General features: G+C 41.9%; 1 protein-coding gene across 1 annotated transcript in view; it reads right to left on the reverse strand.

Moving 5' to 3' along the window:
- The window catches only part of MICAL2 (microtubule associated monooxygenase, calponin and LIM domain containing 2), a 147,734-nt gene that overhangs the window by 3,142 nt on the left and 125,374 nt on the right, over positions 1–19,218 (reverse strand). Inside the window, exons 32-36 of the mRNA XM_027699727.1 lie at positions 17,501–18,851; positions 10,052–10,146; positions 7,956–8,048; positions 6,448–6,541; positions 954–1,053 (exon numbers count right to left, since the gene is read on the reverse strand). Coding sequence (XP_027555528.1) covers positions 954–1,053; positions 6,448–6,541; positions 7,956–8,048; positions 10,052–10,146; positions 17,501–18,851 — 1,733 coding nt within the window. The remainder of the gene's footprint in view (positions 1–953; positions 1,054–6,447; positions 6,542–7,955; positions 8,049–10,051; positions 10,147–17,500; positions 18,852–19,218) is intronic.

Genomic DNA, 19,218 nt, shown 5'->3' on the forward strand with positions numbered 1-19,218 from the left:
TTCAGCTCCCTCATACAGTGCCACACTCAAGGCTTTTAACCATCTGCGCTTTGTTGGTGGCACCCACAGTGCAATTCCAGATAGGGTTGAATACTCCCACACACCAAGGGCCCTGCCAGGCCCTCTGCACAGGAACAGGTCCTGAGGCAAAGGAATTAACACACGTGAATGCATCCAGACAACAACTTTTTGTGTCCTGTGGTGGTGAAAGCCGCCTGCTTTTGCTTTTTTAACTCCGCTTTGCAGGCAGTGTGAGCAGGAAGCCTTGCTACTGAAACACCCACTGGCAATTGAAGGGGCAAGAAAAGGTTTGGCCCCTGGCAGCACCAGCACAGATGGGGAGAAACTGATAAATAGCAACAAGCAGCCCACACAGCTCTGGTGTGAAATCCAGAGCTGAGCAATAACTGCTGCAGCTCTCATTGCCTTCCCACACTGCCCACAAAGAGCGGAGAAAATAGCTGAGAGTCACCTCTGCCTGTCTCTTGGGTGTGTTTCCAAGAAGGCGAGGTGAGGGAGCTACAGCAAATATTGTTTCCATCAACCACAACAGTGGCATCTGAGGTGGGATTTATCTGCTTGTTTCACTGCTGTAGTGAATTCCTAGATCTTTTTTCCTACGTCCAGTAAAAACTGAGATTAACTTGTCAGACTACTTTTCTTCCACAGGAGGAAGTGCTGCAGTGTTAAACTCACATGATGTAAAGGCATCTATATGCTGCGTTGGTTCAGAGCATCATATAGGATTGAAATAATTGAACCACTGCAAGAGGGAAGGATGAGGAGGGCTCAACTACAAATCTGTGTTCAAAACAGATTGTAGCTACACTGGGTATATTTATTCCAGAACTGTCTCAAACTGCAGCACACAGCAAGGTGTTCAGGTGTATTGTGAGTACACTTTTACCCCTCTCCTCTCCCCATCTTTAATACTAATGCTTGTCTTTACTTACATAATCAGGAGCTCAGACTCATAACGCATTAACTTATTCTTCTCCAGGACCAGCTCAAACCACTCATGTAGCATCTGAGTTTCATCTTTTGTGCCAGAATCTGTAAAAAATAGGAGACTTTAGTGTGCATTACCAGCTTTCTTTCCAATGCTTTTGCCATTTAAGTTCCCTTTCAATAGTCTTGTGTAAGCCAATGTGAGCTGAAATGGAGATGGTTTTGCTGTATGCAACTTACATCAATAATGACTGGGTTCAACAGTTTTGTCTACCTTTGTTTGAATGTTGTGGCTTATTACAGATAAAGATGCACTAGATTTTAAAACACTTTTGGTTTAAAGTTTTTCCTTTCAAATAATCATGTAGACTTTCTTTTTAGTGGGCACTTAGTCTTTCTCTTAGTTCTGCCTTTGATGAAATAGTTTCTCTGTTGAAACTGGACTTCAGAGCTGAACTATATGTCTAAGTGGATATTCCAAATCCCATTAACACAATCAGACTTCAGGATGCACATGCTGGCAAGTATGTGTAACTTAGTCCCTGCTTCCAGTGGCCATCAGGAAATTTCCATTCATTTTTCAACTGGCCTCTAAATCTGCCTCTGCTTTGAATGACAAATCTATGGTTATTGGGTGGTTTTATAACACTTTGGGCCAGGGCATCACTGGTAGACAGTATAAAGACACAAAACATGAGATGGTCTTTCTCCCAAAGAGTTCAGAGCCTGACTCTGCCTTGCAGAGGGGGATGGAGGATGGATCTCTCTCACCAGGTGAGGGCCTTTACTACTCCTAAAATACCATCAGTACAAAACTCTTTGGTAATGAAAAATCCCTGGGAGTTTTCAAATGGCACATCAGAGCACATATGTATTTCTTTTTCTCATTGCTCTTTTTAACATCCTCATCACTTCACATTTTCCATTCATTTTCTCCACAAAGCAAAACCACCCCATCACCCTTAGATGCAGAATTACAGCAACAGTGATGGCACTGTCAACACACCTCCCACGTCTGCTTTGCGCATCCACTGCCTGATGCCACAAAATAGCGATCACTTGTGGGAAGAAAATACCTTACACTAGTCCAGGTTGAGGCAACAATTTAGGTGACACACTGGCACCTTCAGAGGCATAAAACCAACAGCCAGCCTGTGCTCCTGCTCCAGCATGTGGTATTTACAGACCTCACTACACACGTTAGAGGCAGGGACAGTCAGACCTGCGACAAAGCAAAAGGAGGTGCCACCAGCAGGCAGGGGAACACAGGTCTCTGCTCCTCAGTCCTTACATTACACTGCTAGAAAACCGAGCATAAAATCCCCATAATCCAGCTTGTCTGTTTTCTGGTGGTGGGAAACTTATGTGATTTCTCCTTTAAGAGGACTGCACCTTTATTTCAGATGACCGAGAGCACTGAAATTTAAACCCAAAGGTGTCAGGTTCAAGCTCCAGAGACACCAATTAAAAGAGCACCGTCAAACTAGGTTACCAAGGGGAGAGACACCAGAGCCCCGGACAGTTCAGCAGTATTTCTGATGCCTTTCTGTCATAGTTTTGAAATGTGTTTCATTCTTGGCCCCAGGAATTACCCTCCTGTCTCTACAGTTTCAGCTGTCCCTCACTTTATGTCAAAGCCAGAGAGCAGCAGTTTGAAGCCCAGCTCCTTTGGGCAGTAATGATCTGCACCCAGTGCAGCCCTTTAGCAATCTTCCTGAACATGAGGGAGATTGTTGGGTGTTTGGGATCACCAGCCCATTTGTGTGCTTTCACCAGCCACCATTATCCCAGGAAACACAGGTCACTTCCTGCCAGGGGCAGAGGAATTACATGGGCCCCCGTGCCAAGCACCAGAGTCATGGTGGCTTCAGTGCAGTTCTGCAGCTTCCCATCAGGACTTGACCCCAATTGGAAATCACCATGGAACAGGAGGATAAAACAGCAGGAGAGGACAGAGCAAACTTGCTTCAATTTCTGCCTGATTCCATTAAAACTTGGAAGTAATGGATGTTTTCCTGTGGGATCTTCCAAGTCAGCAAGTGGTGACAAGTGTCTTCCCAGTGACTGCTGGAGCAGTCCTTGCTAGAACATGCCAGTTTCTCACTAATCCAATGCAAGATGCAGCATTAGTTAAAAGAGCCTTAGGTCTTTGTATGCCCCCATAAGAAGTTATCATCAAAATTTTGTCTATCTTACTGTCAGTAAAAACATTGCAATTGCAGGTACACATAAGTCCTGCACAGACACAGAGAGTTACTGTATCCTTTTTGTTTTTTTATTTAGGCAAAAAACTTCCTTCTTTTAACTTTTACACCTTACACTTTAAAAATCTCTGTATCTCTAATAAAAGACTGTGTATTGTGGGTTGATTGAGGTAAGTAAAGATAATGCACTTTGGAAAAAAATAGTCATTTTAGCAAAATCCTCAGTGCAAGCTGAAATAAAAATAGCCTATTTTTTTCCACCTCCTCCATCCCACAGAATGCCCCCTAAGTGTTCCCAATGGCATTCTTCCCCTGAGCTTTTCAAATGTTTTTTACTAACGTTAATAGTTTTTTAAGTGTGATGGAGTGCTTGATGCTTTCTAAGGGCAGAACAAGCCAGTGAAGTATTTTGTGTAATGCAGTGCAACAGATCTTAAAGGTTAGAGGGAAAACAATTTGTGAGTGTATTTTTCGAGCCACATTGTTTTTTGAGCCACACCTTTTCCTTACAGCAGAGCTAAAGCAAACCTTTCCTCCTGGTTTACCCAAGTCTCCTTTAACTGAGATCCATTTGAAAGTCAAACATTCTTCTAATGACATCATAAGTATTTCTATTTCCATCCCTTTTGAGGGAATGACAGGCTGCAGAGGAGTGTTTCCTGAACACTATTCTCAAAACCTGAACCTTCTGTTCTCCAGATTGATGTCCCTCCACATAGCCATGACACAGTAAAGGGAACTTGGCCAGTTTGCACCCTTTTAGGAACAGTTAAACCTCATATTCCCTATTCTTAAGGGTTTTCACCAGATTTCTTTTGACTCCATTGAAAATTCCAAGAAATCTTGGATATGTTCCTTATGAAATCAAAAACTAGCTACAACACGTGCAAATATTTGTTCCCTTCTAAAACATGGAGAGATTTCTTAACATTCTCTCAATGTAGATTTTCTTCTTTACCATCATTCTTCACGATTTATTTAGTCAACTGATCCATTATGCTAATTTCAGTGGAAAACATGTTTCGAGCTTTTTATTTCTGTGTTTCCTTGTAGGCAGAAGATCTCCATAAGCCTCCACAAATGTCAGCGGAAAACAAAGAAACGGTACATCAGTGATTTATTATTTGGTATTTCGAACCAGAATAAAGGGAATAATGAGCATGAAAAATTATTCGTAGGACTGATATTATTTCTTTTTTTCTTTTTTTTTTTTTAATGCATGAATTGTTGTCACCACAATCAGAAGATCATCAAAACCTCATTTTGCTCATCAGTCTTCATGGCAGTTGTTTCGCACCCACGCATGTTCTCTTCTAATTCAGTTGAGGAGCTAATGAATAACTCCCCCTAACAAAGGGGCCATTCATCCCGGGCTTACAGAATTATTAGAGGAGAGTTGCGTAAATGTCACTGAAGACTAGTGTTTGCAGGCCTGCCTCTAAATTTGGTTATTCACAACCTTTGCAGCTCAATATTATTGCTGAACTGTGATCGTTTTCTAATTACCTTAATAATACCTATTAAATCACTTCAATTGCATAAGCGCAGACCTGCTTAAATACAACTTAACCTAATAAACACTGGTCATTCATTAAACAATAATGCTCATTATTTTTAGGAAGGTTGAACAGAATATTAAACTCGCCAATTCCTGCATCATTACACATATGCTATTACAAGTAGCAAAGCACTCACATTTTGTTTGGGAAACTTATGGCTTCATGCTTTTGCACCAGGAGAGTTATTCAGAAACAGTAACATCCTACATTTCAGTATCTGCCCTATTTGTAACTGGCCACCTACACACAAACAATCAACAGGGAGAAAAAAAAATAGTACTTTCACCTTAATGAGGGCAATCCAATTACTAAGGATGGTAAGAGAATGAGAAGCATCGATCTCTTGGCAGACAGCCTTCTTTAGGAAATGCGATTGTCAAAACAGCGAAAACAAGAAGTGGTCTTAGGCCATTTATCCTGGTATTTGGTGTCTATCCCAAGAGCTAGAACCTTCTTGTCCTTCTATATTTTTGGGGTTTCCAAAAAACAACCACCTTTATACAACTCAGCAGAAAAAAGCTAATGCTCCAAATCCTCAAAGCCTTTTTGGCAGACTTTCTCATGGGCAGTAAGGTGGGTAGAGTTTGGTAAAAGGTTATGCTTTCATTTAAGAAAAAAGATGCTAACCTTTTAAATAACATTTGAAATAGGCTGACACTATCAGTTCTAATAAATTAGTAAATAAATATAAAAGGCTGGGTAAATGCTCTCTTGCTGAACTGATTAGTTCAGCGTCAGACTAGGGGCAATAGCTGCTATGAAATAAGGCATTAAAAAGGCTAGCATGTAGGAATTGGGCTGGGTTGCCTGGCTAAGATAACAACAATATTAGGTGCCAAAACATATCTAGGTTTTCCGTGTTGTGCAACTGCCTGTCATGAAAGCACAAGGTTCAGTTTTCTGAAACAGAGGTAAATAAAGACACGTTTGCACTCAGGTTGTCAGCTCACCGGAGTCCCTTCAGCACAGAACCACAGCCCCCTCTGAAGTTCCTTACAGGCATGCGTAGTCCCATCCTCATTTTGAGCCTGGCAGGAGCCCCCAGATGTCCCTTCCCTCTCTGGAAGGTCTCCCCAGCTTTACCCCGTGTGTGCTGGGGAGCAGTGGCAAGGCTGGGCCAGTGGCAGGACGCTGCAGCCCTGGGTGCTTGGGACTGTCGGCTCATCAGAGGGACGATCTTGCTTCTGACTGAGGCCAGGATGACGTCCCTGTTATCTTCTGCCCATTGAGGGAAAAGCTGCACTGTTAAGGTCTCTGTGCCCACATGCAGCTGTTGCTATAGCATGGCCACTGGCTCTAATCATATTAATGGCATTTCACACTCCAGGAGAAGTCATTAAGGACTCTGTTACTAGGCACAGGCTGCTGCTGGCTTGGTAACTGAGATACAGCTCCTGGAAACCTCACTGGTTCCCTATAAAAGATGAAATTAAGCTCAGGATGGGACTTAAATAAAAAAAGAGGCATGTTGGGGAGTGGGGCAAAATATAGCTTCAGGTTCAACAGCAAGGTAAATAATTCCAAATCTGTGATACCCAACAAAAATCTATAGCATTCAATGTAAAGATGTGTGAGCTAACAGAGCTCAAAGAAAAAGGTTAAACTATTTTTGTCCTTCCAGTTATTGTTTCTTTTCAGATTTCACACCAAATTATTTCATGATAATCATTAAATCCCTCTGCTTTGAAACAGGTTAAAATAAACACTGCCAAACAAAAAACAACTGCTCTGTGTACCTGCTTCTCCTCTTAGTTCTCTCTCCAGTTCGACACCAGAAATCTCCAGAGCTCTTTGTCTTTCCTCCAACTCTTCTAGTTGGCGTTGGACTGCCTGCAAAATTGTAACGATATAAAAGCTACAGACATAACTTCAAAATTCAGAGACAAAAGATGGTCTCAGTGGTTAGAGAAACAGCTTGGAAAGGTCTCAGAGGAGTCCTGGCTCTTGCCAACTCATTGAGTGTACCAGGCGCCTAAGCAATTTAATAATTCCACTAGGTATCTATGGCATTTTTATGTGGGTAAGTATGATAGGTACCAGAAGAACCTCAGTTTTTCTGAGCTTTAGCTCTCCCATTGTAAATCAGAGATCATACAGATCATCTTTGTCTCACAGGGTGTAAAAAGTCAATAACTTACACATTCAGAGATACATATTTTGATGTTACATGAATAAAGTTCATATAAATATTGAAGGTTTACAGTCAGAAAGCTCTGCTAGCTATTTTGCTGTCCATGGGTTTTTGCTGTTTGTTTTGCTTTCATATTTCACAAGCTTTTGACCTAGAAAGAAAAGGGTATAGTAGCTAAGAAGTGATAATTCAGTGGCACTTCAGGAAGGACTTCTACATTCATTGTCCATCCCTTTTTAAATAAGATTTTTCGGAGGTGTCGTGGGGCTAATAGGCATGAAACACCTTAAAAGGTTGAAATGTCAAAGATGTATGTTCAGCAGTTCCCATTTCAGGCTGTGTTAGAGCATTCCAAGCCAAACCCTCAACAACAGCCTAACAAACACGTGAGAGGATTCAAAAAGTTTGAACTACATTGTTTCCCCAAAGCAGTAAAGTAAGAGAAGGCATGTATGCATCTAATTTTACCTTGAGATAATTTACAATTCTCAGATAAAAACTATAACATAGTTGCTCCCACTTGGTATTAAAATACATCTGAGATCGAACTGTGCAGAAGTGCATTCACAAATTTAAACTGTAACTGGAAATAACAACACTTCAGTAGATTCCAGAGCTTTCCCAGCATTTTCTGAAGAGCAAGGTCTGTACAAAATGAAGTGACTTTCCATCATTAAAAAAGAAACCGGTTCACTTCCATTGTTATGGCAGAGGGAGAACAAAAGCCATCTTTGTATTTTTGTATCCTCCTGCTGTGTACATAGAGGTAGTAGCTGAGTTTCTTACGTTCTATGGGGTTGATGTTATTTCCCCTTCTCTTTCTCTTTTCAGTTCATTCTCCTCTTATTGCCAGTCACTGTTCCCTATTGTTCTTCATACACAACTACAAAATTAGGATGATCTCCTGGGGCGCACATGGATTTGTCACACAGAGAGAGATGCAGGGCCCTGCCACATACACCTTCCTGCTCCTGATGGTTGGGGGAATTTGAGCACAGAAGGCAGTGAGCAGCAGCAAGGAGTGAGGGGAGGTGCAGAGCCCACTTTGGGTACCCCCATCCTCACTAGTCACTCTTGGGAGACAAAGGGGACATCTGCAAGCTACATTTTCACCTGTGCTTTGTGAAGCCTCTTCAGCTCCTCTTGTTTAATCAACTGCTTTGTCTCCTTCTCCACCTTCCTTCTCCTTCTGAGAGCTCTTTTTGCCTACAAAAGAGAGAGAGAGAAAAAAAAAAGGTAATCAAAGCATGAGTACATCAATTACAGGTTTCCTCAAACCTTCCCCAGAATCACAGAGCTGCTGAGGTTGGGACAAACCTCTGGAGATCACCTAACCTGATCCCCAGCCCAAAGTGAGGTGAGCTACTGCAGGGTGCTTGGGGCAACCTAGCCAAAATGAAACATGCATTTGCTTACATTGACTTTAAATCATTACAAGCTCTTGATGCAACCCTAAGTGAGTGTGAACTGTGCTTATCAATAAAAAATGTTTGAATCACAAAGCTGACTCTATACAACATCCCACCATACATGGCCAGGCACCAGGTGAGGGAAGCACCAGCTTAAGGAAACTCAAACCCATTTCTACTGCTACAGCTGCTAAGTAGAAAAATCCACTCTGGATCTCTTGTAACACAGTAAGAGGGACACAGCTGAAACAGCAGCCATCACGGGACACCACCTGAAGCCCTATGAAACCTTCCCCAGTGCCCTTTCTCTACTGCATTACAGAGGCTTTTGCCTTTCCCCAGCCACTCGTTGCTGCTGCCAGGAGATCTGGGCAGAAAATGCTGCAGGGCTGGTTAGGGAATCGCCTGCCATTACTCTGTCTTGCTTTTGACCCAAACTAACCTGAAGTGCTTCAAGGCTGTGGTGTTCCTATTTTGGAGGAGACAGAATATATGAGCACCATAGACAAGATGATTAAATAATTAACCAGTCAGGAAGCCACTGAAATTTTTCCCATCGAGTTTTGCCAGGTACCAGTGGTGGCACTGACAAAATAGCAGCCAGAACTGGTAGGAGGCAGCTGAAAGAAACATGTTGAGTGGGGCATGTGCTAATGTCTGTGTGTGACAGCTGCTTGTTCAGTCCTTTTCTGGCAGCTGCCTGGAGAGCTGCCTTCTCCCTGACTGGTCCTGCCCTCTCTGGGACTGCCTGGACTGTTGGGGGTTGCTTTGATCCAGGTGGCTCCCACGTCTCCCTTCTTTTCTCTGTTTTGTTTAAACCTTATTTAATTCACCATATCGTTATCCTGCTATAGATTGTCCTTCCTGTAACAGGAAAAATGAGAGAAGAATTCTGACATCTTAGTGCATCCTGACACAGAGCCACTGGTGACAAGTGCTGTCACACATTGGTGTGCTTCTTCCTCATGGCATTTCTGTTCCTCTGGAGCTGCACAACTAGGTTTCCATTCAAAGTCTCACTTCAGCTTGGCTGACTTTTCCATGTACTGTACTTTGTTTTCCTTCCTCTTCGCAACCTCCCCCCCCGCTGCCCCACCAAAAGGCAACAAATCAAAAGGCCATCTCATACTATTAGTTCCACTCACAGATATCCTCCACAGTAAAGAAGTAAACACATTTCCCACGAGCTATTCAGTCAACAAAAGCTCTGTTCCCTCACACCAGAGCTGGGTACTGAGAGTTCACTGTGCTTATCCCCACGGCTCTCACTCGCCATGGGAGGGCTCAGGACCCAGGTGGGCAGTCAGCCCTTTCGGTGTAAAGGGTCTGGGTGCGGCTTCAGCTTCGTGGCTCACACACTTGTGCTGATTAGGATAAACAGAGTGTTTTCCAGGCAACCTGCCTGCAGCGCTTCTCGAACGAAGCTGTATTTCCCCAAAGGAAATCTGCATCTGTTTGGTTTAATTTTTTCAACAGTTTGCTTGTTGGGCTACATATTAAGGCCACTTAAGAATGCAGCTTCAAAGTGGTTTCAGTGAAACATGCCTGCTTGTCAAATTAAGACCTCCTCTGTCAACACTGGTATAACCTGGGGGAATTAAAGACCCAAAGAGGAAAAAGAAATGTTGGTGTTCATCCGTCTTAAAGACTTTTAATGTATTTTCCCTCCATGACACGTAACCTCCAACGTCCCAATCCTCACTTTGAGAAATTGCTGTGTGATTTAGATCAAAATCATATGATGAATCTTAAATACAGTCCAACTAAGGAAATCCCTTTTTGTTCCCAAGCAAAGATTACCTTGTGTGTTAACGAAGGCTTGAATTCAAATTCATCATCGGAGGACGAAGTCGAATACTCACTAGCTTGTTTTCTGACAGGTAGGTGTTCACATCCTAAAACGCAGGAACAAAATAGTCAGTGAAGCAAAAAATACTGTTCTTTAAGTTAAACAGACACTTTGCACCTGCCCTGAATTCTAATCAGCATCACCTAGAGCAATTTGGAAATTCAGCTGACAGCATTAATTAAATTTTTGATCCCTGTCAAAAACTGCCTGTGTATATATATATTTTTTTTAGGTACTACATACAAATAAATTAATTCTTTGAGCACCATGCATGTAGCACGCTGTTCTGAATGCACTCAACATTCATTAAAATGTATATCTGAAGTTAGCCATATTACCCAAATGATTGTATAAGGCTCACTATACAGTGTAATTGAATGCACAAAGTCTGAGCCAGCTCTTAAACAAATTACCCTTATGTGGCTTGTAGCATCTGGCACCCATTTTTACTACATGACATCTGCTCAGTGTAAAATAGTTGGCGTCAGAATGTCTGGTCATATAAAAAAATCACAAATGTAATCAGAAGCAAATGGACTAAGAGAACAAGGCTTTATCACACAGCCTCATGCAACATAAATATTTCATTAATTATGTCTAAACAAACGTCACTTATTTTTCTGCTTTAGGAATATTATCACATCATTGGACTGTTGATTAAAATGCCATAAGAAGTCAGGAAAATCCATACATCACAACAATACGTACACTCCATAAGGAAAACTCAAAGCCTGCCCTTGGAAAAAGCATGCTTTCAGAATTATAAATTAAATTACATTTAATTGCAGCAATTTTATCATGCCTGTTTTTCCAGCATCTTGTTTCAACTGGGTGCAAATATTTGAATTTCTTCTTAATTTGTCTAATGCATAGCTTCATTCTCTTTATTTCAGAAAATAAAACCGCTTTTGGAACATCTGTCTCTATGCTTCAACCTGCTACAGTGTTAATGATTAACAGCTGGGCATCTTGGAAATGTACATTATTTAAAGCTAACAGTGTTAGTTTTTCTTTGTATCTGCTAGGTAACAGTTGGCTTTCTAGGTGCAAGTTGTATTCAGATTAAAATTACTTCCCATTCTCCCAGTGTAAATGTTTCTTCTTTGCCTTGTTCTGGAGCAGAGTCCTGAAGTTGGACTTTTGTTTCTAGCCGTAATTTAAAATCAGGATCCATGAAACTTATTCACTTCAGACAGTAAAGAATAAATACAAATCCAAGGAATTTGAGGCAGAAATTCTGATTTTTCTCAGCAATCTTAGTTTTAGAAGCACCCAGTCCTTTTGCTCAATGAAGCTGCAAGCTCATGCTTGGCTCAGTGGAGCAGACTTGAGTCTCACCATCCTTTTTGTGATTCAGGTCCTTGGGCAGCAGACACCTGCAAGTGAAGGCAGGGAGCTGCAATAGCCCTCCAGGTAGGTCTCCAGCCTCCCAAGTGACTCTCTGCTCCAGAACTGCCCAAGTTGCCACCCCACATCTTGGAGGAGGGACACAGCTCCTGCTTGCTGACCTGCCAGGGACTCTCTGACAGATCACAATTGCTGGGGTGAGGTCAGTGCCACACACTGCCCCATGCTCTGTGGACAGGAGTGCATTCCCAGCTGCACTCCATCTCTGTCCCCAGCAGGGACAGTCAGATATACAGCCCTTCCCAGGTGTGGGAGGCATCTATCCTTCTTTTAGTGAGTAAACTCTCCCATCTTGCTTTACCCTGAGCAACACAAAGTTTGAAGTAACTACTCTGTGGTCACACCACTGGAGAAATCAAATTCCACAGTATGCAAAGGGCAAACCTTACAGCCCAGCAGGGCTGGAAACACAAGCAATTACACACTCCCTTTCTTCTCTCAGCTGTGCTGGGAATAAGCGACTGCTTCCCCCTGTCCTCCCCTTTGAGTGATATCAATAATTTAAAAAGTGTTACAAGGTCTGGAGGAAAAGCAGCCTGCTCTGAGACAAGAGCACCTGCTTCCTCCTTGGGGGTGTGACTCGGGAACTCTCTGTCTTTCTGGGACAGAGAGAGGGTCAGTGACCTCCCCGAGGACTTCCAAGGCCTATCTCATGAGCACAAGGAATCTGATGCTTGTGCATGGAATAGATTCATAACCTCCACGGTCCTCCCAATGCCTCTCTGCTGTGAAGAGGTGGGTATTTGCACCTTGCTTTACAGAGAAAAGCCATTTAGACTGATCCAAACAGCTCAGCCTTTCAAGGGACCCAGTACCCAAAACCCTGGGAGGCAACAGTCACTCAACTGTGATCAGCACCCATCATGGTCTCCACCTGGGAATGCTGCAGAATGAAGAAACACATGACCTACTCAGTGATGAGGCACCTGATGGTTCTACCTGTGCTCATTGTCCCATTATTGCAAACACATTTCACAGCACTGATGTTCTCTGCTAATATAACGGGGATAACTGAAGCATGAGGTGTCTGGAAACACAGAGCAAAGAGTGACAGAACTGGGATAAAAGGTCAGGTTTTTGGTTCCCAGATGTGTGGCCCTGCCACTTTTCATGGATACAGAAACAATGGAGACAGTGCATTTCTTTCAACATTAAACGGGCAGCCACTCAGTGCTCTGCTCAGCTAATTTTCTTTGGCTACTTCTTTGTGAGAGACCAGAACTATGGACTAAAGTGTACCCCAGATGCAAATTTCAACTTCAAGACAACTATAGAAACCATAGCAAGAAATTACCTCACAGAATGAACTTGCTTTATGCAGAGCTAGAGAAAAATACCACACTTTTTTTGAAAAAAACCCATACCAAATCAACCAAACAAAAACCCCCTCAAACAGAAAGAGGTGGAATAGGCAGAATTTAGCCATCAGCCGTGAGGATTTGGACAAGGAGTTCACACATAAAAATATTCAACTTAGGGACTTTCACACTTACTGGATCATTAAAATCTGAAACTTTGAACTGCAACGAATATAATTTGTCTACTTCAAATATGCCAAGCCTTAAAGCTCAATAGGCTACAGAACAGATCTCTAAGACGTATGGGTTTTTTCCAAATATTAACTCAAGTCTTCTAGACTTGGGCTTTATCTTTACAGCCATCTCATCCCTTCAGATTGGGTGTTATTTATTACATATTTCTTACTTCTTAAGTACTCTAGCATCCCCCTAACTTCCAAATTAACATATAGAGCTTTTCCTCCCCATCTAACAAGACTTTGGATCACTAGGAGTGGTCAGTCACAGTATTAGTTTGTTCCTTTGCCCTTCAACTATAAAGGGCAAAGGAAAAATATTTCTGAAGTGTATATTAGTCTATTCTTGGTCTCCACCTCACAGTAGCTACTAGGAGTTTGGTCAAGAGGCTTTTCCAGCACACCTGATTTACAGATGTCAAATAACAGAAAACAGTATTAATTATTATTAATTGTTAGTGAACCTGACAGAGTCACAGAATACACTTCAAAGTACATTGTTGGAGGAAACCTCCAATTCTTGATATTGGGACTTGGTATCCTCATATGCGTGTGTCATAAGAGATAGGAAAAGTTATACCCATAAAATTAAAATTCCTTCCTATGGCCAGTTTGTTACAGCTCAACAATCCAAGGGTGAGTGTCAAGGACACTTTGGCCTAAGCCTGCTGCCATTGAAGGCCATCACTGAATGCCTCACTGTACCCTAGGGGATCAACTGGACCAAAGTGCAGTGCTTTGAGAACCTCTCCCTCAAGATACACATCCAAGGTACTCATATTCCCAGGAAACTTGAAGGCCTCTGAACAATGAGGGAGATGTCACGGGAAGAGGTTAAGAAGGCACTACCTTCTGTTACGTGTGGGAGCACTGCTGATTGTCCTGGAGATTTATAGGGAAAACCATCACTGCCGCCAGTCTGCCTGTCCCAGCTCAACCTCCCTTTCCTGGGGTGTGTTTGTGTCATGGTAATGACTGCAGCCTAAATACACAGAACTGTCCTGGAGCAGGAACTGTTTTTATAACATAATGTTATACTAATCTGTTGGCTTCCTCTGTAAGTGTCCAAGATTGCATATTTTTAGAAGTCATGGGAGTTAATCGTGACCACTGTAAGTACTTCAGCATTTTACAAAAGAGAGGCAAAGTTACACATATCTCTTGGGGCACTGATGTTCAAAACCAGATGGAAATTGGCATGAGGAAGGAGATGAAAAGAATGGTCAGTAGAAATCAAGAGAGGGCTTGGTTATTTCACTTCACATCTCTGCCTCTCCACAGATTTCTCATGTGGTTTTAGACATGTAATTTGATCTTCTACTGCCTCAGTTCCCATCCTAAAATACAAAATCACTGTGAAAGCAGTGTCCTTGCTGACCAGAGCACTACAAACACACAGACTTTCTGTGGTACAAAGGTGCAGTAAAACAGGAACCTGAAATATTTGCAAGCAATCCCTTTTCACTCTAAAATCCCTTTTTCAATCACAAAATCAGCAAAGTGAGTTCATGCTAAATTTTCTCATCAGATGAATTGGTTGTCCTGCTTGATGGTGTGTACCATGTAAACAACACATAGTCACACACTGAGTTATAACAACTCTCATCTCATGTAAGGGACAATTCTAGGAATGTTTTCACATGATCCCTACTTTGTCAGGGACAGAAATATTCCTCCCATGTCTCCATCTCTATCAGGAAGCAAACCTGGAGTCACACACATCTGCTGACAAAAAACCACCCTCATGGACTGGTCTTCAGAAGGCCTGTCTGTATGTCAAAAGTAATCCCTGGATCCACCCCTTTGTCTCCCTACAAACACTGTTGACTGCTACGCTCACACAACCTGGCTTAAATCTCTTTTTACTGTTGTTCTCCTGTTGTACTAATGATTTTTAGTATCAGTAATTAATATGGCACTTGGGCATTTTTTTAAATTTTAAAAGGAGAACCAGGCTTAGGGGAGAACAGTTAACCATCTAATTGAACATTTTTATTGATCAATTTTTTGGGAGGTGTTCACTGCAGTTTGAAACACAAAGGTGGAATCAAAAGACAAAAGCCTCAAGGATATCAAAAATCTGGAATTGCACTTAGGAACTCCAGTGTGGTTATTTGCACAGTTGTATATTCTACAGCAAACTTTAGATTTTTTTTTTTTAAGCCAGTCTCTCACTGAAAAGTGTGCACGAACCCCTATGGCTTCAGTAAGCTTTGTCTAGGTCCCATACAAGCAGTCTGTCCACCTGCATCTCTGCATGGCCCAAAATTTCCAAGGAGCTATGAGGACTAGTTCTTATGAAACAGAGGGATAGTGTTAGGCAGAAAGCCTTCAAAGCAGGTGAGAAACTGGAATATGGAAGGTACAACTGCAGGTGTAAGTTTGAATGACAGGCAATCTGCTGCTAAGATCTCATGATTCTTCACGCTGAGCTTCAGCTGGGGGTTGAACGCTTGGCAGGAGAGGACAGAAGGACAGAACCTAGTTTTAGTTTGGACAGACACCTGGGTCATCAGCATAGGAAAGACATCTGGATGTGTGTTTGCAGCTGAAGTAAGACGAGGTGTAAGGAAAGATGAGCAACGTAGCACAGGAGTAGACGTGTAGGGTGAGACTGGAAGGTCCTTCCAATCTGTTTCCAGCACTGTATGTGTAAAGGAATGCTACAGGCATGTGATTCCTCCCCTCAACACTCGCCCAGCCTCCAAAGATTTTTCAGTTCAGGAGTGTTCAATATTGGAATATTGGGTTCTAAGTATTTGGTTACTCCTCAGGAGATTTCTCTGCAGTGAGCTTGCCCAGACTCATCTCAAGCTCAAGGACTTTTATCATCCAGCTCATTCTTTGGCTCCACAAGCCACTGAGGGAGAAAACACCAGTGTAATGTAATACCAACCATACTTGCACAGAAACAGTTTGGCCTCAAACAGGATAGAAAAGTCCCACTATAAAGAGCCAAGAGAAGTATGAGAAAGACTCATTAAATGGCTCTCTGCAAGGTGCTGGGAATACTTTTTTTTCATTAAAGAAGTTTCCTGTGATTTGTGGTAAATTTCAAGAGAGAAAAATAATGACATGAAATGTAGGCTAAAGCTCGTCATCAGACTGAGGTTTGCCAAGCCTGGGCCTCAGACAAGTGCCAATATGAGACAGAAATGCCATTTTAGAGAGCCAAGCAGGACTTGGCTCTTCACCAGTTTGATTTACTCAAATATGAATTTTGAAAAAATTCAGGGAGCTGCAATGTTGAAATGTTGAAAACGACAGATTACTGGGCAATGGCTAGATCAGAGCTTAACTTTTTTTTTAATCTAAACAGACTTTTCAATGCCTATAGTCAATAACTGTAATAATTTAAGAATCCTCATTTGGCTTGCATAGCAGAGGAATGCGACACATATTAAACCAGCGTGTTTTCCCAAAATATTTAAAACATAAACAAAGTAAAGCATTATTCATACCTAACAAGAACTTTTCCCATTTTAGTAGGACCACAGCATAGCTAAATGTGTTACAACAATTGGTAAGAGCAAGTCAACTTGGCTCAGTTGATGGGTGATGACCAGGTACAGACTCCAAAAAAGCTTCCAATTTAGGGCCACAGCTTTACAAGTGTGAATAGCAACACTCCATGGCTTCAGTGCAGTCCTTAGCAAGTTCTGGCTCAATGGGGATGCCTGGTTTTATGAGCTGTTAGATAAAGGATGCTCAAAAGCCCAACCCAAAAATTCAGGCATGAGGGCAGGAGTTATTCTATCAATTTTAATGAGCTTCAGATCAAGTCTCTTACATGCTGTCTCTCCTCCTCACAGTTATGCAGCAGTTCTGAAGCAGAAGGGATGCAAAAGGGTCTGGCAGCTCAGTGGGTATGTTTCAGTGACTTCACATTTTAATGCTGCAGTTTGGGGTTATATTTAGGGTTGCAATTTAATAAAGTAAGAAACAAACAAGTATGCCAATAAAATTCAATAGGTTATTCATTTAAATAACTGAGTCTTTCTGCAGTAGACTAGTGGAAAGATGGATCACAGAGAAAGACAGGTGGGTACAGCTCTCATGCCTCATATTTCATCCCTGAAACTGCACTGCAGCTAATTCTTTTTGAGCCTATGCTCACATTACTCAGACTGCTCTTTGTCTGACATCAACATTTCTTGGACTTGCCTGCAATTTTAATACTAACCTTGTTCTTGCAAGCAAACATGAAAATTGACGCCTTTTAATCACTGCCCAGATAGACTCTCAAATAGGTCATGGTGGGTCAGTAAGGTGCTTATTACACTATATTTATTAAGTCTTCTTATGTAGAGAGTAACTACAAATTAAACATAACATACAATAGATATGTGTTTGCATGATCACACACAAGTCTTTTAAAGGTTAAGTGCTATTACACAATAGTAATAACATAATAATGATAATAATAGCAACAACAAAATAATTCCACTCAGGTCCTCACCTGTGGAAGGATAGCACAACCTGTCGTCTGGAGAATGGTCCTTTGGGACAAGCAGAGATGACATCAAGGAATTCTCTTCTCTTTCATGACCTTTACTTCTCAGTCTACTGAAGAGCAATCCAAGACTACCTTTTTGTGCAGAGTCATCCAGATTGTCCTTGGAGGTGTTCTTGGGCTTTGGCGATGAAAGAAGGGTGGACTTTTCCTTACGGATACATGTGTCATCCGTGGGAGTCCCTGGAGGAGTGTCTTTAAAGGTAAACTTTTCAAGGAGTCCCGGGACATCCTCCATCCTAGTGCAAGATGTTTTCTGAGGTATACTGGTTGTATTGGGAAGCCTGATGTGAGGACTGGAGGATGTGAGGGATACCTGTTCACTGTAATTCCTTAGAGATATCTCTTTGGAGCTGACAGAAAAATTAGATGGATTTGAGAAAGCACTTCCATCTCCTAAATATTCTCCTGCCCACTCCTCTACTTTAGGATCCTGTATCTGAGTGTTATTATTGTTAGTGTTCCTTCGGCTTAGGGAATAACCAGGAGCACTGGGGAAGCTGAAGAAAGCTTGTTCTGAAGAGGCTTTGATTTTGCTCTCTGAGCCCTGCTTTAGTCCTCCTGGAGTCGAGGTTAGAGGCTCCAAAATGGACCTTTTGATAGCATTGGCTATGATCCGCAGTGGTGATTTTGGCTGGCCGGCTGTGTGCTGCCTGGAAACTGCATCCAGATTCCTCAGAGCCTCTTTTGTGTCAACTGGCAAAGCTGGCAGAGCATCATCTGCAATTTCAAGAGGCACAGGACAACCAGATCGTTTGAACACATCTTTTCTGCAGCCATCATCCTTCTTCTCTGTAGTCCACAGGGCTCCATTGTTTTGATATCCTGCCCTGGTTCCACCTAAGTCTGTCCTGTTTGAGTCATACAAGGGTTGCTGTCGAGTACAAAGCCCCAGCCTCTTTTTTGCCTCCTTTAATTCTTGCTCAAGGTTTTCTTCTGGGTGCCTGGTATTTTTGCCATCTTTTCCTTTCAAATCCAGAGATGAAAGCTCTTTTGTCTTCTTATTAAAATCTTCTGGTTCAGAGATATATTTCCATGTTTTTTCCTTCCAGTCCTGGGCTGAGTATGTCCCAGAGTCACTATCTGTATCTTCAGGCTCATGAAAATCAACAACCAGTTTCCCATTTCCAGGAGAGGTCCTTGGAGAACCTGTGGTGCTGCTCTGAAAAGAACGATGAGGGACATAGCAATATGTGTCTTCAGGCATCTCTCTGGCTTTTTCTTTTCTTTGAAATACTGGGCTGTAGGGTTTCAAATGTCCTCTTGTAGTTTCTTGTGGTCTATTGTAAGAAGCCGGCTGTGATGTGCATGAAAAAAAAGATTATTTTAGTGATAGAAAAATACTGCCTTGTGTATCTTTTATTTCATATAATATTTTAATCTATTTTAATCCTAACATCATAATAATAAACATAATATTTAATTTATACACACAAACATATGTAGATGACAATAAATTAAGAAAAGCTTTTCTCCCTAAAGGGCTAATATTTCTCTAGGAGTGGAGATCTAATATTACTGGAGATTTTAATAGTCTAAAAATAATGTTATTCATGCTAAGAATTTGTCATATGTTTATGAATTGCCTTTAATATTTTCCTTAGAAAGAAACAATCCTATCTCCAGGAAAACAGACAGGAGCAGATCTGCTCTATTCTCCTGTG

Source organism: Neopelma chrysocephalum, unplaced genomic scaffold (assembly GCF_003984885.1).
Source record: "Neopelma chrysocephalum unplaced genomic scaffold, ASM398488v2 Primary Assembly neopelma1_24, whole genome shotgun sequence".
Classification (NCBI taxonomy): domain Eukaryota; kingdom Metazoa; phylum Chordata; class Aves; order Passeriformes; family Pipridae; genus Neopelma; species Neopelma chrysocephalum.